We start from the raw sequence: 26456 nt of genomic DNA, 5'->3' as shown, positions 1-26456 counted from the left end.
TTAAATGACTAAAAATTTCGAGTGGATAATTACCCACTTGGTTATTTTCGAGTAGGTAGTACTACCCATACTACCCACGCTTTCCGCCGGCCCTGAACATGATTGGATGGTTTAACCTAAAATTATCCGCTTACAGCTACTTTTTCAAAAATGATTTCAAGTTGAAGTCCGTTTTCGTATTCCGGGGTGACTTTGATAACTTACATGTTCACCCACATTAAGTTATTGATGTCAATGTTTTTCATTCGAATGTTTGTTTAAACTAATTCTGGAAAGATACTCATTGTTAAATAGCTGTTAATTGGTATCATGCAAAGTATTTCAATGTACTGTAAAATTCGAGTAACCAAAATTCGAATAATTTGTGTCCAACTAGAATAAAAGATTCTGAAAACTTTTAAATCTGATAAAATTGTTTTATTTCAGTGCTTTATCAATGTACAAAAAGTTTCATCCATTTTAACACGCTGGAATATTGAACAACAAAAAAATGTTTCGAATTTTAGCTTAAAATAATTGCCAACTAGTTTCACGAAAAAAAGTGTTTAAAATAAACAAAGTCCTAAAACTAAATTTTGCACATCCCAATCTAAAGGAAAATAAAAACTCGCTTGTAATTTATTACTCTTGCTCAAATCGGACATTTATTTATTTTATAAAAAATAGACACTTTACGAAGCTTCGTTAAAATAAGGCCAGCCAAATTTCGGTTTTTCGTAGTTTTTGTACCCAAAAACCGAACGTACTCAAAAGGTATAACAAATCAGTATTTTATAAGTTTAGAGTAAAAATCATTTCAAATTAAAATGATTCGGTAGACTATTCTGGTTTAATAAGCGATCTACGAAAAATGTTTCGAGTGATCAAAGTCACCCCAGTGATCAAAGTCACCCCGGTTTACGGTATTTTAGAAGATATAGGACGCACATGATCGGCCAATAGGTATGCGAACGCGTGGACGAATGTGTTCGTGATAGACGCAACTTACTAGTCCACTCGTATTTCTCACCTTTTCTCTATATTCAATATTTTGAATTCTTTCGAGTCAGAGGGGAAAGATAGCACAAAAAATTATTGACCGATTGAAAGAAATCAAGGTGTGAAGTTCGGAATAAATACTGCTAACACCAGTTAGATTTTCATTGATTCAATTTGAAAAAAATAAGTTACGAGAATTTTTTTAAGAAGATGTTTTGTCCAGAAAAATGTTGTTCCCGGTTGTGACCACCTTGGAAATTTTGTTAAAAATGCATGTATATGAAAGAAAACCAATGCACGTTAACATGTCAACGAACCTTTTTTTAATTTTCTAAGTTTCTAACAACAAGAAATGTGATTTTGCATAAATAAATGCTATCAAGAACTGATTTATTCCATCTAAAAGTGAAATGGGATCTTTCTTATATCATCGCATTGATTAAAACGCATGCGGACTGTTAAGTTACATTTCAACATAAGTTTTTCCAAAAACGCTCATGTTGTAAAACTACCGTTGAATATATATTTCTCAGCATGGACTGTAAGATTACATTTTCGTTAGTTTTGCGCTTGTAGTTTGCGTGAAATTTAATCTCAACCAGTACTAAAATCGTCCAGGCCTATGTTTTTAATGGATTACGAAACATCTTGCATTCAAATCGAATAATCTGTCATCGCCCTTAATGTCTTCGTATTTTGAAAATTAAGAAATAATATTATAGTACTGAAATTAACTTCAGTCTGCTTCCGACATAGATTTATGAAATACATAGTGATATTTTATCTTCCCCAATCTACAGACTTGTATATACAATGATTTTCTCACCTTCTATTTTCATTTGGAAGTAGAATTTGTGAAGAAAAACATCTTCAGAAAATGTACCGTATCCCTCTTTCAACCCTCCACAGATCAGGTGAGGTCGGATACGACCCCATGTTTATTGATTGTAGATTACACACTTAACTTTTAGCGAACCTTAGCATTTGTTGCAACTTTTGTCGAGATTTGAATAGCCGAACACTGACGAGCTTCACTTGATCAATGAAATGGCTCGAACTTTGAACTGTTTAGCTTGGATAGTCCCCGGCGGTCTCCTTACTCCGACTGAGAGTTTCCCGACGGAGGAATTTCTCTCAACACCGATACCCGCTTCTTTGAGCCATTTGGCTTCCAGCTGTATTGAGATCTGCTGGGATATTATCCGGCAGTGAAACTATTTTGCTCCAACTGAGAGTTCCCCGACGACAAAATTGCTCTTGGTACTGATGTCTGATTCGTGAGTCAATTAGCTCCCATCCAATTAGAATCTACCCTACTGTGAATTCACCGGCGGTAGATTTATCCCGATGCTGATGCTTGTTTAGTCCCTGGCGGTGGACCAAGCCAACTCAACGGGCCAGCCCGTGTCCAGTAATTCCGGGTGGAGCGTAGCTTCATGTTCACTGATGCCCCAACGACCCGCAGCTGGCTGTTCCGCGCTCTAATGTAGTCCCCGGCGGCGGATCTAGCCTACTTACGAGCTGCCCGGTAAGGTGTTGGGGTCGGTTCGGCGATTCCGGTGGAGTCTAGCATCCGGTTCGCTAGCCCCGATGACCCGAACCCGGTGCTGTGTTGCATACTACTCAACTGTTCTCCGGCAGTGGATCTAATCTACATCAGTGAAGAGTTCCACGGCGCCAGAATTTTTCTCGAACCCGATTTGTTGTTTCACAGCGACCTTCTAGTCGGTGGTAATGCTTTATTGGTCCGTTCGCTGCTTCCTTTGCAAATCGGATAGTATACTCGTCGCTACTCTGTTCGCAGCATTCCAGATATGCTCATTGTGGCACATCATTTCGACTGTAACGCTGGCCATACCTCTTTGAACTTTTTTAAACCAAGGGCATTCGAAGACCACGTGTTCCGGCATCTCTTGCACGCTCACATACTCCGGGTAAAGGGGTGACAAAGTATATTCAAACCGATCCAGGTAATTCTGGAAGAATCTCTCCATGTTTCCTAGACATTGGGTGTCGACACATTTGTGATGAGTCGGTGAGTCCACCTTCCTTTCAGCGCATTACCCTACTCTAACTGCCACTTGGCCAACGAGTCCACTCTGACCAATCTCCTTGCATTTCGTGTATATTTCCTCTATTAAGTGTAATTTATGCAACGTTTTTAAAGAATGTTAATGGATTCCAGACCACTGTTCAATTTCAACGAGATTTTGTTAATATAATCTTAAATATTTTTCAACTCGACCCCCTTAAACAATCAAACTGTAAATGTACGTCGCAAACAAAAACAAATAATTTCTGATTATCATTCCACTCTACTTTGACGCACTTCCTCTTTGCATAGTGGTAAAACCAATACCAATACAACCCCAGTTGTCGGTAGGGAAATATTATGTATGTATGGTTATTTTAGCATGAGATCAGTTCCGTAGATTCGCTTCTAATTCTTCCTATTCGCTGTCTCGTGTCAATATGGAGCTGAATTTGAGCTGTGGGGTGATTTTCAGTAAATTATGTTATTACTTTTCAGTTTTACATCAAGAAATAGTTCCTATTTAATAAAAATTTAAAAAAAGAAAAAAAATTTTTTCAACGATTCGAAATCGGTTTTTTTTTGAGCCAGAATTCTGTCAGAAATTTGCATGACACTAAGAAACAAATATCATAATCGAGAGCCGTATAAATATAGCGGAAAACCCAAACTCTTCAATTTTCAGTAATTTACATTTTTAGTAGTAAACAGTCCAGAGTGTCAAACACCTGAAAATCCGACTTAATTTGCATGAATGACTCAATAACGATATCTTAACAGCTTCTTCGAACATGTTGAAAGTTTTCAGAAACGCATTCAGTAGCACAGTACAAAATACACTTCATTAAGTATTTTTGCGATCAGAGAATTTTATATCGCATAAATTTGAAGATTTTCTGGTTGAACAAAGAATCCCAATATTTGCTTTAGACTATTCCGAGTGGAATATTCTGTTGAGTTCATCGATGATTGGTCTGCACTACACTGTCACTTTTTAGTATGCAATGTAATCTCTAGGGTCTCCATACTTTTCATCATATCGAATAAGTAGTACAATTTGCTTAACCAAAAATCAGCTTTATGTGAAATGATTGTTTCTAGGCAGCAAACAACAAAATTTTTCATAACCGAAAATTCCGAATTCAAGAGTGTATTGTTGCATGATAAAATCGTAAAACTAATTAAGTAATTTAAAAAATACGATCATAGTAAATTCAATTATCAAAAAAAACTATTGAAAAAAATGCCCAAAAACATTACTGAGTGCCCGTCGAATCTCTTGTACGCAACTTGTCATCACCCTTGAAACTTTCTTTCACGGGAAACATTTGTTTGCTCGCAAACGGCATTGTGGGGATCATTCAAATATTTCATGTTGTCCTTCGCGTCAAAGTTATCATCGTTAAAGCTGTCTTGGTGCTCGCAATCAGTTGTTCTTCCATGCCTATCCCGATCAGAAGGGCATAACTGATTTATAACACCTGGAGTTATTTATTTCAAAAACGTTTTGAAACAGAACCTGTTATAAATCCGGCTGGTTAGTTGTTAAAATGACAAAAAATAAAACAAAAAATTAGATAATGATGACAAAATTGTAACAAAATTTGACATAATTTTATCAAAGTTGAAACTAAATGAGATATAATTTTTTTTCCAAAAGAACATACGTCCTCTGTGAGAGAACTGTATTAGATATAATCATCTAGTAACACACGAGCAATTCATAAATTGGTGGTTTCATAACAGATTATGTTACAATATTGATAGTATAAAAACTGTCCGCAATTCACTTTCAATCCCGTTATCTGAATATAACCCCAATATCAACCATAGCTATAATAGCGTTATTGTTTTGTTATGCTCTTCTGATCGGGATTGCACATACGGGACACGATCATAAACTCGCCGTCATTGGCTTCTTTGCGGATAGGACTGGCTTTTGGTTTAGAGTTGCTGGACGCTGTTTTTGTAGTGATGCGTTCAACTTGGTATCTTTCGCGCAAGGTGTACCGTCTGATTATAGTGCAGGTACGTGTCCACCCATCAAACATAGTGTATTTTGTGTAATTTCGGTTCAGTTTGACTTGATTATCAAAAAGATTTTCAATTTACATAAGTTTATCTCATATTGAATCCAAGAAAGCCGTTTCTTATCGTAGATTTTATGTAGGTTTAATTAATAAACAATGTGATATGTCTAACGTAGCAGACGGTTTTGATATGCTGTGAGAATATGCAGGACCCGACAACAATATAGACACAGAACGAAATAATTAGACGCAAATTAAATAACTGCAAGTACAATGGGCAACCGAGTACTGCTGCTGTTGGATAAACTGAACTGATTTTATTTCTTTATTTCGCACATTATAATTAGGTTCTTATTGACATCACACACATTTTTAGCGAGGCCCAAAATTACCGTTCTATCTCAACACAATGCACTTTTAGAAGAAAATTATTTGAACGTGCTATAAAAATACAAAAATACAAAAATAATCCATTTTAACCACTGGTTAATTAAGGTCAGTCTACCTTCTCATCTCGCCCAGAGTAGAAACTAAAAATCGATGAACTCCAAAAACGACTGCAGACGAATTGTGTTGCTATTTTTGTATTTTTTTAAAATGTCCTGTAAGACCAGCTACTCAGAAAATGAAACAATTACTAAATGTGCAGATTGTGCTTAATCCGGGAAGCACAGTCGTTTGTTTCGCGGAATAACGTGCAGCACACCAACGAAAGCTGCCACGTTAACAACATCATCCCCGTATATATAGTCAAAGGCTCTAGAGAGATGTGCTTACACAAATTATCTCCACAAACTCCCGACATCGTGATTAACAAATTTATGTCAAGATACGAAGAAGTGGCTTCCATAAGAGCTGTAACTTTGCATTTTCCCGGGTGTCCCTGACGTTGTTCTTGTGGTGAGAATGCTTCCGCACAAACCAACTTTTTCATACGTAACCATTTTATGCGGATCAACCGAAAATGATGCGTTTCATCAGACAATACTGGTTATGCAACCATGGTAAGTTCCTATACGCGAATTCTACAAAAAGACGCTGCACCACGGAAAACTTTGTGCAAAAGCAGCTAAGAAAAGCCCATCGTACTATAACCGTAAACAGCACACCGTTATATTAAGCCAAACCACAAACGGCTACTAAACAAACACCTACGGGTCCGATAGGAACAAATATTAACTCAATAACAATCACGCCCAGTGACTCCAAACCAACAACTGGCACCACCAGCAAAGAAGCGAACGTAGAAGAAGACGGATGCGTTTGTCCGTTGGCTCGCATTTCTGTTTGACGCTCTATTGGGTTCTTCGAAAATACTTTGAATTGGCTTCTCAATATTTTATAGTGTATTCCGTCGATTCAAGCAATAAAACTCGTATTTTAAACTTGTACACAAACTAGACAATTCCCTTTAGAACGTTTGTTTTAACAAATGTCAATTATCAAATAAAGTTTTCATTTTTTACGCTTTCATCATATAACAATTTAATAAGGTGAATGATTATGAAGAAATTACTATTGCTATTTTATTGCTCTTCAATGAATCCCGGATGTGTTCCCCCATCTTCCGGTTAAAAACGCGGGCCCCCAAATACGACCCGGGCCCCAGGGCAATTGCCCTGGCTGCCTCTTCCTCTCATCGGGCCTGTGTGGGTTATACCTCTCTCGGTAACAAACAGCACTCACTCAGAAGACACTAAGCGGCTATGGCAGCACTCAGTAGCTAGGCTCGGTACTGGCTGGGACTGTTTCATCTGAAGTGCCAGTCTACGAAATGGGTGATAGAAGCTCGCAAGTCTCGACCGATTCACCATTTCTGCAGCATTTAGAGGGTATTCAAGCTCTACGATATTTTAATTGAAATCAGAGTTACTAGGTATATTTTTCAAATATCTTCCCATTAAATAAAAAAAATCATTTCTTTTCAACGACCAGGATCAAAATCTATTGTTGCTTTTGAGCCAAAGTTCTATCAGAAATCAGCCAAATATCCAAAAAATTAACTTCAAAATATTAAAAAAAATCTTCACAACATTTAAGAGGACTTCAATATGAAAACATGTCTTCACATCTGGCATCGCTGATTGAAATCCGAATGATAACACGTAAGATGGAGGAAAAGTTATTAAACGCAAATAAATAATGGAAAAATAGATCAAGGATATTATTTGCTATTCCTCGTCTGCCGCCTGATAAGCTATAAAAATGTCCTTTAAACGATGATGAGTAGAAATGCTTTTTTATATAAACAATTTTATTTTTCACCATTTGATGTAATTGCTTCAATTGATGAGATAAGACCAAAGGATGAAATGGCTTCACGGAACATATGTGCCCTATACCCCTTATGTTTCAAGTATGTGTTCATGCATTTCATAACCCGAATCGTCCTTTGTGGTAAAAATATATTCATGCGCCTGTTTGCAGCGCAATTGTAGATAACGAAATGAATAATTCATTATTTGTTTCCATCTTTGGGAATTATAGCACTGAGTACAATAGAATAACTTGAATGTGATTTTCATAGGTCGATTCTCTTTCCATACATTGCCTAGATTTCAGGTAGGCAATATTTCATCGCTCTCTCGCTTTTATACAAAGATTGTTATACATAAATAAATAAATTGTCTGTCGGCATTAGCAATACAGTTACGTTCCAATTTCATTGGCCAATCTATTCCTATTAGTTTACTTCTATTCCGACAAACTTCGAAACCGATCGCTGGCATACTAGACTATTAATGGACTGCTGAAATGTTGTTTCTGAAAATATGAATTCCACGACGACTGGTTTATGAGATGAAACCAGCTTATTTTTTTGTACGGGCAAACCAGTGTGATAACGTTTTATTGCACATATTTCAAGTTCCGATGACCAATATTTCCATACAATGTGTAAGTATGTCAATATATTACTCTGAAATTGATTATGTGAAAATGAAAGTCACGATTTCAAATGGGCACATGGGCCACAGAAGAGGAGTATAGCCAATCCCTATCACAAACAACATAATGTATAAGCGCTGGCCCAAAAGATGGGGTTTTCTACATTATATGTATAAACAAAAAATCCTACCCAAACCGGTTCGGGGAATATCAAATTTTCCACATTCCGGGGGTAACCAACCCGGCCAGTACTTTAGACATTCAGCGGAAAATCGGCTCAAGTGCTCAAACGCTAAATCCGACCAAGAATGTTGTATTGCTTTCTTTTGCCTGGGCTGGAATTTTGACCCCTTCACTACGAGCATCCCCTGTGCCGACCATAATTTCACTTACCGCAGCGAATCATACAGTTTGTGGCTGATTTTTTGAACAAGCCATTTGTTTTACTTTTTCGTTTCCAGAAGTGGAAGTAGTTTGGAAAAGAAATAGTTTATTGCGAACAATTCCCGAAAATAATGATCATCTCGATCAAGAAAAGACTTTCGACATTTTAACAACTCTGCTGGACAAATCTACTGTCGATTTTAATTTCGAAGACCAGAAAAAAAACATTGGCCACCTTGAAACGTCATTGAATACATTTATATTGAAACTGCTGCCGAGTTTGAATTTTAATTAAAGTATTGGTCCGATTTCTTGTTTTTAAAAATTATTTAGTAAACATACCGCTATGTTTTCCCTTGACATATTCGCAAAATTTTATGTTGTTACGTAGCCTCGAACATGTCAAAAAAGACAGAAAATTAGTAATTTCGACAAATAGTTGCATAAATTTTACAATTTCAAAATAAAAAACCTGTCACGGGAAAATATAGCAGTAATGTCATCAATGTAATCAATGACGTATCAAGGTCACTAATGTTTTTTTCTGGTCTTCAAAATTAAAATTTAAAGCTCAAAAAATGTAGCTTAAAAACAAAAAGTAGAAATTTCAGATCTATTCAGTGATTACTTCACAATTTATTCCCCAAAAAATAACTAAATTTATAAGCATCGAAAGTGGAGGACCCCCTTAAAACCGAACCGAGGCTGTACCGTGCAGGCTGCGTAGTCAATAAGAACCAGAGCCACAGAAGGAAGTTTTTTTGCCGCCAGCTCCGAGTTCCGGCTACGGCTGGCGACCCATAATGTAGAATTACAATAGTGGGACGATTGCGGCTGCGGCTGCGGCAGTGGCTGCTGTAGCAGCAGCGGTCTCTCACCCCGTGCGCGCCATGATGGTAGGGTAAAGCTATGCCATGCCGGGAGCAAAAAGGTATACTACATCCAGTCCGGATCCCGAAGACTTCTCGGAATGCCGCAACGCTGAGGAAGAAAATGGCTAATGCTTGTGAGGTCGAACCTAATACATGTTTGAGCCAAGCTGGTTGGTTGGTTGGTGTGGTTTTCCTTGCAATTGTGGATTTTCATCCCGGTCGTCCCACGGATGACAAATTCTGAATCGTATATTTTCACATGCTCACTGGTTCGCGGGTTGTGACGTAAGTAACCAGCCAGCGGAAGAATGAGTTTGATAAACTGCTGGAGGAAAAGTGGGATAGGAGTAGGTCAAACGGGTTGGTGCTTGTAATGAAAAGCGTTAGCGATACAAGGCCATCAATCAAATGGCTGTTGCAAACTTGTCCAGCTATGATTGAACAGAATAGGTGCTAATGCTTAAATCAATTTCATTTAGACACGTTGATAATAAAATCGATTCTTCGAACAACAACCAAAACTGAGTATGCGAGAGTAATAACTGAGACTTTTGAGCATAAATGCAGTAGTTGAACAAAATAATCGGGTGGGGAACAATTTAACAAAATATTAGATCAACGCTTTTTTTTGTTGGAGACGGACCACTGCGACCAACATTTAGATCTATTGTGGTATTCCCCTTCCTTTATCAAAGTGTACTATTAACTTTGACATATCACTATTGATGAATGATTGTCTTTATTGAGATACACACTCTTCCCAGTTAGGCACGGATGTGAGTCGAAGCTAGACTTTCGTGGTAGTCGTGGGATACGTGCTAAGTATAATAAGAATGTAACAGACATTTCCACCATTATATTTAACATCACCAGCTAATAATTCGCAGTTTGGATAAATGGCACAATTGCACCACTAGGTGGATTAAAACAGGTTTTCTCTCAACATGTTGTTTTTCATGATGGGACTTATATGCATTAATTAGGTAGTTCGCTGAGTTGAAAATTATAAATTTGTTTAATTTTTGGTTTATCTTTGTTATATTGATCAGTGATAAAAAAATATTGAACGATTTGGATTGCTTTAGGTTTCATGTTACAAAAGCAGTCTAGTTGGAGGGTTTAGCAACATAACAATTCACATTTCGTTTAAAAATATGTTTAAAACAATTTTTTTTAATTATTAACTATACACAATATAACACGTAAAAATGATCATTCTCACAAGTGTTTTTTGTTGGTTTGGGTAGTTTGTTTTGGGCAGAGCATTTTTAGTCTAGTTCAAGGTGTACATTTTTTACATCAGGTGTAAAATTCACAATCGATTCTGTCTTTTCCTTCAAGATAAACAAATGGCAATAACAAGTACATATCTTTCCAACAGTATCCCCCCCTCCCAGGAAGGGACTCTCGCTCACTCCTCGGCTACTTACACAATCACACACACTAAGCTTAATATTTGCACATGATTTAATCACACATGCGCCGTTCCGTCAGCCTACACCGGGATCGCAATAATGTCCCATATCCACTGACTGTTGGACGTAATCTTATAGTACATCCGGGGCCGCTCGACTCCGTTCGGCGCGCAGGCAATCCTCCAGGAAGCGACCCCAACGAGAGCCCACTTCCGTTCGGTTGCCAGCAGACAGACCACGGGACTTCCAGCGAATTCCTCCTCGCTACAGTCCTGTTTGTGATAGGCCGCCTCCGTGCACATACTGTTCACGGTTGCAATCGAAACATTCTCGCACGGTTTCATGTCGCTGATCTTGAGCTGAACTCGCTGCAGATGATCCCGCTGCCGGCTCCAGCCCAGAGTATAACAGTTGGTCCAAACGGTTGGTTTCGCCTTCGGTGGCTGGAAGCTATTTCCGATGTGATTCACCGGTGAGATGTGGTTGTGCGTCTGCAGTGAGGTCTCCGGAAGAGGATAGGGGTCTTTAGCTGCGCTAACCGCTGCAACTGCTTCGGCTTTCGGGATTTGGGCACCCTCGTCGGCGAATTCGGCCGTGAATTCATTGATCGAATAGCGGGACGCTTCGGTTATTTCGCTGTAATCTTCGGACGTTTCTTCGTCGCCCGGAATTTCAAAGTACTGCCGATTTTCTTTGATGCGCTTCCGTTGCCGGGTGTTGGAGAACCGCTCGGCGTGAGAAGTTGGTGTTACCTGGTCACTGCGGTCGATGGTTTCCTTCAGCGGGATGTCCGGTAGGCAGATTGGGCGAACAAAGGCCGAGTAGCTTACCGGGCGTACCAGAGCAGCGGTGCTGCCCTCGACTGGGGACTTGACCATGCCGATAATACGTCGCCTCTGTGTCCAAGGGGCATTCGATGAAAGACGAACGGCTCCAAATGTTGCAATCTATGTAACTTTTGCTTGTCCCTGGAAGCAGGATTCTGTCGTTAGGACCCAATCAGATGATACCAATGAACCATCACAAACGTGCGTATCCGCTCGGAACAGTGATGCCAGCCAGGGCCAATCTCCCGGAGCCGCCATCTTCGAAAGTCCTACATTGGGATTGCTTTGCAGAGCCGACTGAACGCCACACTCCAGCTGTCCGCAACTCACGTACAAAGACTGCTTGCTCTGACAGGTGGTTCTCACGAAAGCAATCTCCGAAGCCCTTGGATCCAATACCCGGACCAGGCTTGCGAAATGCTAACATTTATTGCGACTGGCACCTAAGACAACACAGTCACAGCCAGCGGCGAGCTCAGCTGCCGAGCGCTGCTATAGCCGTTCAGTATCTGAATGAGTGCTGTGTGTTGCCGTGAGAGGTATGACACACGCAAATGAATTTGGGTACAGTCACTTCGTAGCACTCATGTACAGAGGCCGAAGGTTTGGCTATTTCTGAGTGGCGATGTACAGTAATGTGCTCAGAGGGTAAAGTCAGGTGCTTCGGGAATGTTACGAGTTCGAGATGTTGTGACTGCCGCATATCTCAGCTGTTTTGCCGTGTATAACCGTGATGTCATAACATTTTTCTCCCGACAGCTGGGAGGGAATGTATTGGGCAATATAGAAAGAGGAACTGTGCCAAAATAGAGTCGGAGAATGATCAGCTATTATTTATTTTTTGTTGGCGATGTACAATTTGATTGTTTAAGGGGGTTGACAATAATATAAGATTATTTTCTTAACCGGTATGTATCCAACATAAAACACCTTCAACAGGCCGACGAGGGTACCTGGGTACCCACAAATTAAAATGCTCATAACTATGGCTTTCTTTAACCGATTTGGACACTTTTAGATATTTTGGATTAAGGAACTCGTCCACTTTTTGATTCAGTAAAATTGAACCGGATGAATGGACCTGATTCTTGGTAATCCGGATGTTCCGGAGTAATGTTCCAGTACTAGGGCATGATTTGTAAATTTTGTTAATGTCCTAGCAATAGGAGTATCAAAACTCTTCAAATTGTCTCGGAAGTCTTCTATTTATTGTTAGAGGACCATATAGCAATTTGACCTCGGAATGGCCACTCACGGCCCCACGGGAAACTGCTCCGGAATGTCCGTTACAGGGTCTAATCACCAAATGGTTCCAAAATCACGAGATACAACCTACTGAAGCAATCCCATGAATTTTGATACTCACATTTCCAGAATTCCATTGTAATTCACAAACAGTATCCCAGAACTGGAACATGCTTCCGAGGGAGAGGGCGTCAATTTTGGGCAATTTTTGCGTTTCGTTATTTATGAATGGTCTCCAAGTCGTGTGAATTTGAGGAATGATTTAATTTTCCATCTACTTAGTTCACTGCTGTGCAATGTTGCTATAATCTTTTCGCATTATTTTGTATAAATTACAGTTAAGGGTTTTTACTTATTTTTCTATCGTATGATTGCTCTGTTATTTATATTGAGATGAGAGTTAAATCAGTTGTACAAATGAGGTGATGAACCCATTTTCAGTACATTCTTATCTAAACTCTACCCATTTGAAACCGTTGGTTATCATCTTTATTTCACATATTATCTCAAATGGGGTGCTCGTTCAAGTTACCATTTCGCTTAAACACTTGTATTCGATAATTAACAAGCAACTTTTGTTACTTATATCTTTCTTATTAATTCATACTAAGTAAAGGGATGAATACCAAAATATACGAATTCCATTGATCGTTAATTGGTACGAAATATTGCCAAAAATCCTTTATAATGCACTCTCGTTAAAACCAACCTACTGCAAATTATGTATAAAATTTATAAATCCGCAAACAACCTATCAAAACAACAGTAGATGGTCATAGCAAAAACACCGAATTGTATTTTATTTCTCTTTAAAATACTCATTAATCGTCATAAACTGTTTTTCGACAATTTAGTTTTTTTGTTGGAGACGGACCACTGCGACCAACATTTAGATCTATTGTGGTATGCCCATTCCTTAATCAAAGTGTACTATCAACTATGACATATTACTATTGATGAATGATTGTCTTTATTGAAATACACAGTTTTCCCAGCTAGGCATTACACTTCGGATGAAGTTTATTACCTGTTTGGCATTTGCAGTCCAAATATCAAAAGGCTCCAGTGTTCTTTTATCGAGGACTATAAGTCTGCGTTTCATAAGTACACTGCATGCGCAGAGAAAATGCTGTGATGTTTGACTTTCCGATCCGCATGAATCGTTTGTAATTTTACCAATCTTCATAAGATGATATTTACTCGGACAGTGTCCGGTAAGTAGTCCTGTCATGATGAATAATTCTTTTTTTTTATTTTAGGGGGAGAGGGCGTTGGGGTAAGGGTTTCAGCATGAAAAAACACTTTTTTTGTGAAATTTTTTTAGAACTTTTCGTAAAGCGAATTGATCAAAACTTTTGTACATTATAGTGTACTATTTCAATAACATGCTGTAATTTTTCTATGCGAAATATCGACAAACGACTCGGTGACGAAGCTTTTTTGTAGAACGTCTCTGAAAAAAAACATGATTTGCGGTCTTACTTGCCATTCAAAAACTACTTAACCGATTTCTTTCAAAGACATTCTAGGTAAAAAATACCTAACCCTTACGTTGAGTTTTGAAGGTATTTTTTTGATTAGGGCGGAATTTTTCGTCAAAAATAGAAATTTTTATTTAAAACTAGCTAATACCCATCGCGCATAGCTGCGACTTTCAACGAAATAGGAGGAAAACACAATTTGTTCCCAAACGCCATCTGGCGGGCAGATAATCCCCATTCAATAGCACACAAACACGCTCCACAACAAATGCCTACTATGTATGAATTTTTATGGCGTTTGTTATTGTTATTGCGTTGAGACCAGCAATTAAAAACGTTTTTCTAATAGATAAATTTCATGCATATCGATATCTCGAGCAGACTGAAATTCATTTCAATAATATTTTCTTATTTTCAAAACATGATAAAATCACGAAAGATCACGGAGTATAGGAGTATTCCTCGTACCTTAACTTCAATAAATAAATATTTTGATATTTTCAATCAAAATTTCTGCATAAAGGAACTTTTTCCCAAATGAACGATGTTTTGAGCTGTAAAATTTGCTTTAAAAAACTCTTATCCTCAAAATAAAAACTTATGCATAAAAAAATTCGCTTAAGTACGAGAATAACTAATTACGAACAATTACGGAAAAAATGAAGAAGATCAGTTATCTATTTTTTGGCAATCGTAATTATGGAAAAATTATTTAGGAGAAAAAAGGTTTCAAGTAATCGCTGCTCATGGTAAGCGAAATGCGCTTCAAATCGCTGTAACTTTAGAACCTCCATGAAATCTTAAAAAATATTCTCAAGGCGGTGTACTTTCAAATAGATTTTTTTTCAATTCTATGAATATAAAATAGATATATAACATAGTTCCGAACTCTTTCACCACTGGGTTAGTTTCTTTATACAATATCGTGCAAATTACAAGTCGAAACTAACTACCATGTGATGTAACAGTCCTTGCTGATGATTAAAATTTATTTTGAAAATTTTACTATGATTGAGCTCTTTCGGAAAAATTATGGTGAAATTTAACGTTACTTTCGGCATTTTAATCCATTCAAAGATATAAAGGAAAGATCCCACCTTACTGTTAGATACAATAAAGCGGTTCTTGGTAGGTGCACTTGCAAATAAATCGTAAAGTTTTAAAATTAAATTTTCTCTCCCTCCCCTTTTTGTATATCAGTAATCACATGATTGAACAGCGAACACCCATAAACATTCGGTAAACGGGTCTAAGCAACATGCAAAGTAACACTAATAAACCAAGTGAACAGGATACTAAAGTACTGTTCGCTTACATGAGCTCCAGAGACAGAAAGCGAAAATAAAAGAAACGAAAATTTCCGCCGCACAGCGAAGCGATGATGTAGCATGTGTTTGTTGTGATTTGGTGAGCGCCGACAGGCAAAACTAATCCCAACGCATAGCGTAAACTGAACTGTCGTCCTCATTGGTGACAGCATGGGGAAAGAGTAGCTGTTTACCACAACGGGTCTATCTCGGACTCGGGAGAAAAAGACAGCTTACAGAACAGAACGAACATAACATTCCCGAATGGAAATGTTATGAGATCCATGACATTTCCAGTCGCTGCTGCTACAGTACTGGGCAGTCGGCGGCTGCCGCCAGTTGTGTTGTATGGCTGTCTGCTCATTCGTGTCGTTCTCCGGTACATTTCGCAAGCCTGACCCGGACGTAGCTGGTGTTTGGTACCGTATCATTACGTACCTCCGAATATTCAACCCGTTTGAAACCAAGAGCCTTGCAAAGTGATTCGGAAACTGTGTTTCGCACGTAGTCGTTCGATTCCATCCCGACGGAGCACAACTTTCCGGTGATACCCTTCTCGGAGAACACGGCATAGCCTTCCGGGTAGAAGCGAGGACGGTACGGCACAATTGGCGTCGGAAAAGTTAGGTACGTCACCTGAGGGGAAATAGAAAGGCAATCCTTCTCGTCGCTATCCATCTTCCCGTCACACCGAGCATTCCTGGCGTAACAAACCCGACCACGACCACAGTAGATTGCTCCGTACGGGCAGAACGTACAAGTATTTTCATCCGACAAATCCGGACAGTCGGCGGCAATCCCATCGCACAACCTCGAAGAAAGTGCATTCGTTTGTAGTTCCGTGGCACATCCCGGTCGACTGTAGCAGGACTGAATACCCGTCGATTCCGGGAATCGCTCACAATCAAAAAACTTCTTGAACCGCTCCGGCAATCGATCACCACACCCGCTCAAAAATGCCTGACAATATTGTCGGCAGACCCGACGGGAGTTGGCTCCTCAATTCGTCGATACTCGCATGGAGGCTGCAACAGCCGACAGATGAAATCGAAGGCCTGTCGGAAACATTCCGCATCCACCAGTTCACGGAACGAGATTAGATCAGCTTCCACTTCTTCGACGGAATTGTGCCCGAAATAGTTCGGATAGGTGGTCACATTGTAGCCAACCGAACGGCAATAGCTTAGACGAAACGGTTCACATTTGCGAGGTGGTTGCATGGTGGTCACTACTTCATTTGGGATGTCGTCTGTGCCACCCAATGGCGACGACGAAGTACCAGGCATGTCGTCAAACTGACCCAACACTTCTTTGATTATCAAACTAGACGGGTCGATGGTTAGGTTGCGGAAGTACCGTGGATGGTCGGAGATGATTTCTTCCATCAGGATCGAGTGGAGATCGGCGCTGGAGACTAGCTCGGCGTACGGGTCAAAGTACATGGCAAAGTGGAGCGTGACGTCCTCGCCTTCGTTACCATCCAGCGCGAGAATTTCACTACCCTCGTACGGTTCCCGCAGGTCAGATCGTCGCATGATTAGATTGATTCGTTCTCGGTAGTCTCGGGCACGGTGCTGAAATCGAAGCGAGTTTTGGTCGGCCAGTTCGAGTGTCCAGTTGTCACCCTCGATCACGGAATATCCGATCCGGTAGGGGTTCGGGTCGCAGGTAGGTGTATCCAACATAAACAACGACGCCGGCAAACAAAAGTATCAGCAAAAAGCCGGCAATCAGCGCATAGCCACACTTCTGATTGTCACCCAGCTTCTGCCGGGTGAACCGAATATCCGAATCACTGGACAGGACCGAATCCGCCCACCTGCTTTTCGAATGCCGATGGTGTTGGTGGTGATGATGATGATGATGCCCATTTGAGTTCGACTTTTGTCCCGCTCCAGCGGCCCCATTCCCCCGTTGGTGGTGAGGTTTCGACTGGCTACTGTCCGATTTGGATCGATGCTTGCGGGATTTTTCCGGAGGACTACCACTACTGCCGCTGTGCGGTACCCGATCCAGGTCGAGATGATTAAGGTGGCTTAGGTGGTTGTGATGGAGCGGTGGTGGAAGATCGTCGAAATACGGTGGTTCGTCCTCTGGCGGTGGTGGTGGTGGCACCGATTTAATCCACCTATCAGTGAGACATTTCTTACACATATCATTCATAAATTAAGTAACGCAAAAAGTGCTCAAAATTGACTCGCTCCTCCCCCCATGAAACAAACTGTCACAAATTTCTTTATTCTCCCCTCCCCAATTACGTAACGAATACTTTAAAAAAAAATTATCCAGTAAAAACGTGTTGCATAACGTTTCACCTTAATCCCCCTCCCCAATATGTCACAACAATTTGCCAAAACCTCCCCCTCTAAAAGCGTTACGTAATTTATGAATGGTCCCTTAGTTTGCAGAACTCATGCAAAGTAGGCACCCTACTAGAGATGGAATGAGCTATTTCTGCATAAATAAAACCTCGAATAAACTGAACAGAAAATGAATAAAACAGATGGAATTTTAAAAAATAAAACAAAATAAAAAGTTTCTAAATGCATAAAATGTGCAGAATGATTAAAAAATATCCAAATATTGAAATAAGTAAATCGAATTGGTCCAGCTTATTGAATGCAAGATTAGACAAATTCGAGGAATAGTTACAAAATAATAGAATAACTTAAATTGTGTCAAATTTACAAATTGGATAAAAAAATAAAAGAAATGGCAAAACAGAATTAATAATAATAATAAAATAAAGAAACTGAATAAAATATCTGAACCTGAAAAATGAAAATCAAAATTAACAAAATATTAAAAATATTAAAATTATTGAAAATATTAAAATGAATAAAATAATTAGAATAATTGAATAAAATAAATGCAAAAATGATTAAAATTTATGGAATGAATAAGGTAAAAAAATAGATAAAGTAACGAAACGAATAAAATGAATTGAATAATACGGATAAAATTAATAAAACCAACATAAATAAATAGAATGAAATTAAGTCATATTTTTTGTGCTTCGGATTCTTCTAATAGCTGGCTGGGCCGCTAGCTAGACACTACATCCAAAAAATGACACAAAACTTATGTGTACCGTAAACGACTGATCGAGACTGATGTCCCGGTTTGCACAGAAGTTCTTATTTTACGAAAGATGACCAAATTGAATCGAAACTGTTTGTGGCTTACTCGCCAACGTGGCAAAATAATGCAAAATCAGTAACTAACACTAACTTACTGCCGGTTAGACGATTTATCCAAACCAGCGCCAACATTGGCTCCAGTTAGACACTAAATCTAAACAGTTCACACAACATTTAGAGAAGCCTAGAAATACGATACAGTATCTACCAAGCGGATACGATTGGCCTAATCTCGTTTCACGACAATAGACACTAGCGCCGCCTCGGCCCACCAATAAAGAACTGTCAGTGTAATAAACTGTTACTGTTCCAGAACCCTGTAACCTTAAGATGGTATGCAATAGAAAGTACTGCATGTTTCCGAAACACATATAGTAATTTCATATTCAAGAGTGCCTCTAAAGCAGCAGTAGGTGTTGTCGTGAAAGCACCAATCATCGCCTTCAAGACCATCTTCTGAACATGGTTTAACTTTTATTGGACTCTCGTTCTCCCTTCTGCCACTACACAAGGCACTGAATATTTGAGTCTCCAGGATTTGCCGAAAGCCCGTCTACATTAGCCAAAGGGCATGCAAGCTTTCTTGATTCTTAAATCGATGTGAACTGTCCAATTAAATTTTGAGTCAATAATAACCTCAACGTACTTAACTTTATCTGCAACAATTATTTTTTGACTTGAAGAACTGCAACGGACGAGCTCCGGTTGTAATTCTTCGTTGCGTGAAAGGCACCATTGATGTTTTATTTGGATTAACTGATAGTCAACATGAAGACACGATTTCTTAACAAGGTGGCTGGCTGCATCAATTGCAAATACCGGTGATCATTATATGAAAATCATTGGCGATTCCATATGTTGGAAACCCAAACTTATTAAGCTTCCTCAAAAAGCCATCGGTGACAAGGTCCCATAGAAGTGTTGACTGTACACGATTTTGAGAACATCCGCAGATACCTTAACGATGAGCAAAGATATCGGTTGCTAAGCATTGCGTGCATGCAGTTTGTGATATATGCAGGGCCGCAGAGAGAAAATACGGGCCCGGGGGGTCCAACGTACGGGCCCCCGCCACTATGTATTGCCTGAGTATAAAAAAGTTAATGTTTGAAATCCATTGGAGTTTACTGATATTATGTATATTACACTGAAATTTTATATTTATGTACCAGTTTGTAGCTCTAGTTGTTTGTAGTGCCAATGAAGAAAGAAAAACGTAGAGTTTTTTATACTTTGGGTGTATTTTAATACCTCTTCGACAGTTTTGATGACTTTGAAAAGCGCCATTTTTGTCAATAGTATTTATAAAAGTAAGGAAATGGAAAGATTAAAAATGTAGTAATTATAAAAATTAAAAATATCTAAACGGCGATCAACGGCAAAAAATAAAAGAAAACGGTAGGAAAACTAAATATTAAAAGAATGTACAAAAGAGCTAAAAACAACAAAATCAGCCAAATAAACAAATTAAACAGGAAACTAGAAAAACATATTGCAAAGATTAAAGAAGTCGAACATCGATAGGAAAATAATGAAAAATCGATAGGAAAGTAGGAAAAATTTCAAAAATCAATGAAAATGAAAAAAAAACTACTAAAAAGAATACAAACATTAATATTAAAATTAAAATGCATAAAACTGAAAAACTCGATAAATCAAGAATAATAAAATTTATTTAACATTAAAAACAAGTAATATTTAAAGCAATAGAAAAAGTAAATAAAACGTTAAGAATGCATAAAATTAGAAGAGTATATCCAAAAGAAAAGATTAAAACAACCATTTTAATGATGATAAGATAAAAAGTAAAGAAAATTGGAAGTATTGAACAAAAACGGAGCAAACAGACAAAATGAAAAAAATAGTAAAAAAGCCACCATGTTGGCTATAGAAACACAAAAATGGAGAAATTAACACGAAGAAAATGAATAAAATGGATTAAATTATTTAAAGAACAGAAAAAAAACACTAGAAATGAAATTTGAAATGAATTCAAGCAACGAACTAAATATAAAATGAAGAAAAAGTGCGCATAGTGTCAAAAAAGATAAATCAAATGTTTTTAGGAAACTACAAATAAAATTCAATGTAAACATATAGGAAAATGGTCAACAGAAAAAGTACTTTCAAATAGGTTAAATGGAAACAATGAAGAAGTAACAATAACGAATTAAATCTAAAGAAAAAGGTATAAAAAATAAATAAAATTATATTAAATGAACGATGGGAAAAAATAAAACTACGAAAAACTAAAAACTAGAAAATAAGGAAGAAAATAGGAGAAAGGCAAAAATTAAATAATAGGACAAAGTGGAATTGATTTGAAGAAGTGAAATTGCTTTTGGAAATGCAAAAAAAATAAAAAAAGGAAATAGAAAAGGGGCTTTGATATGAATAAATGTAGTAAATAGACAAATTATAAAAACTAGATGGAATGATAAAAGAAACAAATATAAAAGCAGGGTATTAAAATATGAAGCAATAAGAAAAATAAAATAAAGAAAGCAGAATTTTCTCGAAAAATTGCGAACAAAATGAAATAACAGAGAAAAAAACTATAAATTAAAGTAAGTGATAGCGATAGCAATGGAAAATAAAGCAAATGTAAGGAACGTAAAAAGATGGATAAAATAAAAGTACGGAAATAGATAAAAAAGCAGAATCTTAAAATTGTAGAAATACAAGTACAATCCACAACTTTAAAAATAGATCAATGAAATTTTAACAAAATAAAAAAGGGGGAAAAAATGAGAAACATGGATCAAATTGCAAATAAGGATTGTGGTTGGATTTTACGCTATGCTGGTTTCGAAAACATGCATAATCCTATAAGAACATAAATGATTCTTTTGTTTGTGTTGTTGTGTTAGCACACCTTAAAATATTTTACAAGAAACTGATTTCTAGTAAATAGTTCAAAAATAAAAATAAAATCGTTACATTCAAGAAGCGACGTTCAAAATCTCACGCTCACTCCTCCAAAACGAAAAGATTTTGTGTGCGGATTTAACTTGCTACATTAGATATCTAATCTTGCTAACTAGTTGATTTGGTTTGGTAGCAGAGTTAAATTTTCTCTTCGAAATCAATCAAACACAATTTAGTAATTTAATGAACGTGTGCTTTTTAGAATCATTGGCAGCTCCAGGATTATGAATCTTCTCTTCATGCTCCATGACATAAAATTCAAAACAAAACTATTACCACTATACTCATCATGAAAGAGGCTTGTTGTGTACGCAATTTGCTGTTATAACGAAAATGTTGATAAAAGGCCGTATTTGAAAGAATTGTAAAACGTATTTATTTTTTTACATCCCTGGCATCTTTGCAAGGGGGAATTGGTAGTCGAAAATCGCCGAAAAAAGCTACGTCATTTGAGTACGATCCCTTGATAAAAGTGTTTCGGTATCATCTCGTATCTGAATATGATTTTTTATGGATTTTGTTACAATGAACGGCAAACCAAATATTTATTAAATTTTAAATTTAAATTTTTGGATTGATTTCGAATTCTTTTGGTATATCAAGAGTTTTTGATGACTTATTTGACCAATTGAGCTCTCAAATAGAGGTAGGGTTACCGCCTCTAGTGGTACTTTGACCAGCATAGTTTTACTGAGCAAAAGACACATGGGTATGCATTGAAATCAATTAGAATTTCGAATTAAAGTGATCACTCAACAGAATTTTAGGGCGCTTCCATTGCTTTTTATTGTATAAAACGCTTAAAAACAAATAAATATGCAATGTTTTATTTCTTAAGTAGCTCGCAGCAACTAGGAGTAAAAATATCTCATTTTCTTCACATTCACCGTAGAGTGTAATGTTTTGGTAAAGCACTCCACCTTTCTGTGCCGTTCACATTTAGTTGTATGTTTTTGCATTTGTTAATAGTTTTGTTGATTTAGTTGGGTGAAGTACTTCGCTTCCTAGGATATTCATAAAGAATCTAAAAGCACCAGCCATTCTCGCTGTGAAGGATAACCCGAGCGAGCTATGCTCTGCTCCACAGCAAACAAACACGGGGTGTGAAATCACACTTCAGTTTCTTTCGAGAATCTTTGTGAGGAACATTAATCCATTGAAGCGAAGGATGAAGTAAACCCAAATGGCACTTTAAAATAATATTTGACAACGACAAGAAGGGCCCTCCTTAACAATTAGGGCCTGCAACCCAAGGATGATGTTTATGAGGACTGGGTGCTGGACGTTTTCTGGTAAAGAAAAGGGCAACGCAAAATTGAATTCAGTTTTACCTGAACGAAGACACGAAATTTGCCTCCAAAAACCGATGTAGCAACCCTAAGCAGGGTTTTTTCTTTCAATAATTCGCTTTCCAAGGTTGGAAATTCAATAGATCAAAAAAATCGATTTCATATTTGCGAAATTTGAAGACAACCTCATGACTTCTAATCAAACCATTTAATTATTTAACCCTTACAAGTCTGATTATATTTTTGTTTCGATTTAAATTTTAACCTTAAGGTCATTCGCTTCTTCATTCAGGTTAGGAATTTTCCTATAAAAAATCTCTATTCCTGTGTGCGGTTGGTTAGGTTGGTATAAACATAGTTGATAAGAAATATGCAGTAGTTTAGAATTTTCGCTATTCTTGTTACCTCATACACAAGACATTGAATTTTTAATTGCATTCTCAAATAAATTTTTGTCGAAAAAGTATTTATCAAAATTTTAGTTTTTGGTAAAAATCCGGGCCCACTCCAGAACTCCGGGCCCGGGGGGAAACACCCCGGTCCCCCCCCCCTCTCGGCGGCCCTGGATATATGATAGTTCTGTAAAATAGACTGGAAAGACAAATTGTCAAAAACTCCTCCAATATCAAGAAAAAACTCCTAAGCTTGATTGCTTTTGCGAAAATGCTTTTTCAATGTTGTAGAATGCTATTTAATGCGCATTGAATAATATATTGTTTTCTTAGAAAATTATGACCGTATTATATCACACTCGTAAATATTCCGAGTAATTTATTCTCCACAGTTACAGCTCTCGAAAATACCCACGCAGACTGTTATTACCAGTTTTGAACCAATGGTTTGCTGTATATAAATGATAACCAGCAGTATTTTTAGCCTTCGGTGTGCTTCCGCCATCATCGTTCCGACGAATGCATATGAACATCCGATATTTAAATGCTCATAAAAGCATAAGTGTCATATTATAATGAAAAACGCATATCGCTAATTTTACCGACTGCTTCAGCCAACTCGAATTTTCCCCCGAATAATAATGGGCAGGGAGTTGATCTTTCCGCACACGACGAAGCCTGCACAGGAAATCCCTCCAGTTGACGCTCGCAGTGGGGCACCGTGGGTGGAACAATGGGAAACTGTGCGCTTTTCCCAGTTAAGCAACCGTTCCGGCTGCTCCCCGACAGCTGACTGTACATACATACTTCGCAAACGAAAGTGTCGCTATCAGTTATCGTTTTGCAATCCTTTCACACATGTGCATGCATACATATAGTCCTGCTGTCGCATAAAATGCGATGACGCATTCAGTTCCGGTTCTATCTCCGTTATTCTGTCTGTTATTGCGACGTAAAAACAAATGAGTATGAAATTCTAATAAATTCCAATTGAATTGATTTATTCACGAAATGCGTACTGCCTTCCGGCCACGGCGTTGTTTTCGCTGCAGCACTTTTTCAACCGTTTTGTTTGGGGCAGGAAGGCGAACCCTTTTTTTGTTTTCCATCGAACGAGAGCCAGTATTGGGGTGGAACTTCTTAATGCAGCTTTATTTGTTTTTTTTTCTTCCACCGCCCGTTTCATTGAGAGTTTTCTGCAAACAATTACTTCCGAGCCACTTGAGGCCCTCTTTCTCGCTGTGGGCTGTGGTGAGTAGTGCTGCTCCTCTTACACAGTTTTGGACAATTGAAACAGTAAGCGTTTGGCTTCGTATGGGTGGTTAGGCGATTTACGGGAACACATTTTTGTCAGTTTTCGTTTCGACCGACGACTGTGGCTGTTGGTGTTAGTCCGGAACGAAGAAAATTTATTATTAATGTATATTTCACAAATATGAATTATCAGTCGCTTTGCGACAGCTGGGTTCCAATTTGGGAAGGAAATTGGATTTCGCAGAAAAAATGATGATGATGAAGTACGTTGCCGGTAACCGAAAGCAACGTGAAAGTAGATTATTTTACTCAGTATTGGTACGCATTCGAGAAACTTTTCTTGATAGTATGCGGTAATCAAAAAAATTAAACTGCATTATGTACGAAATATCGCTCCTTCACCGTACGAAGCCAACCAAAAGCAGAAAGTTCGAATCGCGTTGGCGCGTGACAGTAGAAAAAACAACTAAACAACCTCGCTTGAAGTGGGGTTTTGTTTGGCTTCTGCTACGGTCCGATTCTGCCGCAAGACTCTCCGAAAGTCAAATGGCGCGTGAATATAATTGGCCGGCCTTTGTTGGAGAATTCCCTTGAACGATTCTTTAGATCGGCAGAACAACCGCTTGGAGTGTAGGAGTTGCTGGTACTAATCCACAGAAAGAATGATGAAATAGAACGGAAGAAAAAAAAACAGATAACCGCGTCAATTAATTCCGAAAGAATGACTGTGGGTCAGTTGGATTTACTTATCCTTCATTGTGGGGCGTGTTGAATGATTAAGTAAAGGATCTCAAAGTGAAACTCAATTAAGTACACTGGATTTTAAGGTACTTTCCCAGGATTACGCTGAAACGAAAATTACTGCGCTAATATAGCTGTGGCAGTAAGGTAACGATAAATGGTCGTTGTTAAGTTAGGCCGGACTAACTGGTATGTAATAATTTCAAGTAAAACGAGTTTGAATATTGAATTGCTGATATAGTTTATCATTCGATGCGAATTGTTTGTGTACTTTTGGCAAAAGTGAAATGTAGCAGAAGAAATTCTTGATTAAATGCTATAATTATTTCACTGAGGTTGCTATTTAGTCCGTTCTGATTTGAAAAAGATCAATTGTCTAGGAGATGCAATGAAACAAAACAGTGGGTAGAGAGGAGTTTTGAACTACTTCAATATCCTGCTATGGCGTGAATGGAAAAATAGTTGAAACTACTGTAGCTAGGAATATGTCTTGAAGGGGGTTTTGAAGAAAAGTTTTTATTTTCTATAATGCTTAAATATAATGTAAATTTAATAAAATATTGTAAGTACAGAAACAAAAATAATTCAGTAGTTACCATTCCATTTTGCAAATAAGAAAAATCAATAAAGCGCAACCTTCATACCTTCAGAGGTAGCTTTCTTTTATAAGATGTTTTAAAGTCAATGAATATACACTTTTAAAGTAGAATATTAATGGCTGCTGTCCAAAATCGAAATCGACATTTTTGCATTTTTTTATAGTTCTAAGTAATCCACGTGTATTGCCATTTAAGAATTTTGAAAATAATTTTTAGACTTTTTGCTATTAGTAGTCCAAGTTGACCATGCAGGTAACCCCAGTACTAACTGGCGTCCAAAAGGTCTTATGGAAATTCAAGTTTTTTCGTTCGTTTTCCGGAGTCTTAAGAAAAAGTAGTTAGTAGTCAATCGATTCGCAATCAATAAATTTTGTGTTATTTTTTTTCTCTTTCTTACCATTTTTTTTTTGTTAACCATTTTTGTTAACGACCTATTGAGTCAATTTGTCAACAGTTTTTACGGCATTTAATTAAAACATTAATTAAATTAACAAAAATAATTAACAAAAAAATGGCATGAAATAGAATTTACCGTGATGGGGATCCATCGTCGCAGCTTTGGATGAAAGCTGCCGACACCGTGCAAATCAGCAACACATCTGACCATATATCACAGACGCTGAGACAGTCACAATAGTCGATAAAATAAAATCACT

The 26456-nt window shown here is 37.8% G+C and overlaps 2 protein-coding genes across 4 annotated transcripts in view; one reads left to right on the top strand and one right to left on the bottom strand.

Annotated features, from left to right (window-relative positions):
- LOC131684571 (neural-cadherin-like) overlaps positions 1-26456 on the top strand; it is a 1488321-nt gene that overhangs the window by 1003107 nt on the left and 458758 nt on the right. The gene's annotated exons all lie outside the window — the stretch shown is intronic.
- On the bottom strand, positions 10280-26348 carry LOC131682341 (uncharacterized). The gene is given in 6 exon segments (XM_058963730.1): positions 10280-11833; positions 15747-15760; positions 15881-16443; positions 16446-17083; positions 17085-17550; positions 26333-26348. Coding segments are annotated over 6 exon segments (2853 nt in total). The 3' UTR covers positions 10280-10677.

This window comes from Topomyia yanbarensis, chromosome 2, assembly GCF_030247195.1.
Source record: "Topomyia yanbarensis strain Yona2022 chromosome 2, ASM3024719v1, whole genome shotgun sequence".
NCBI lineage: Eukaryota > Metazoa > Arthropoda > Insecta > Diptera > Culicidae > Topomyia > Topomyia yanbarensis.
This window is presented reverse-complemented; position numbering and strand designations above follow the sequence as displayed.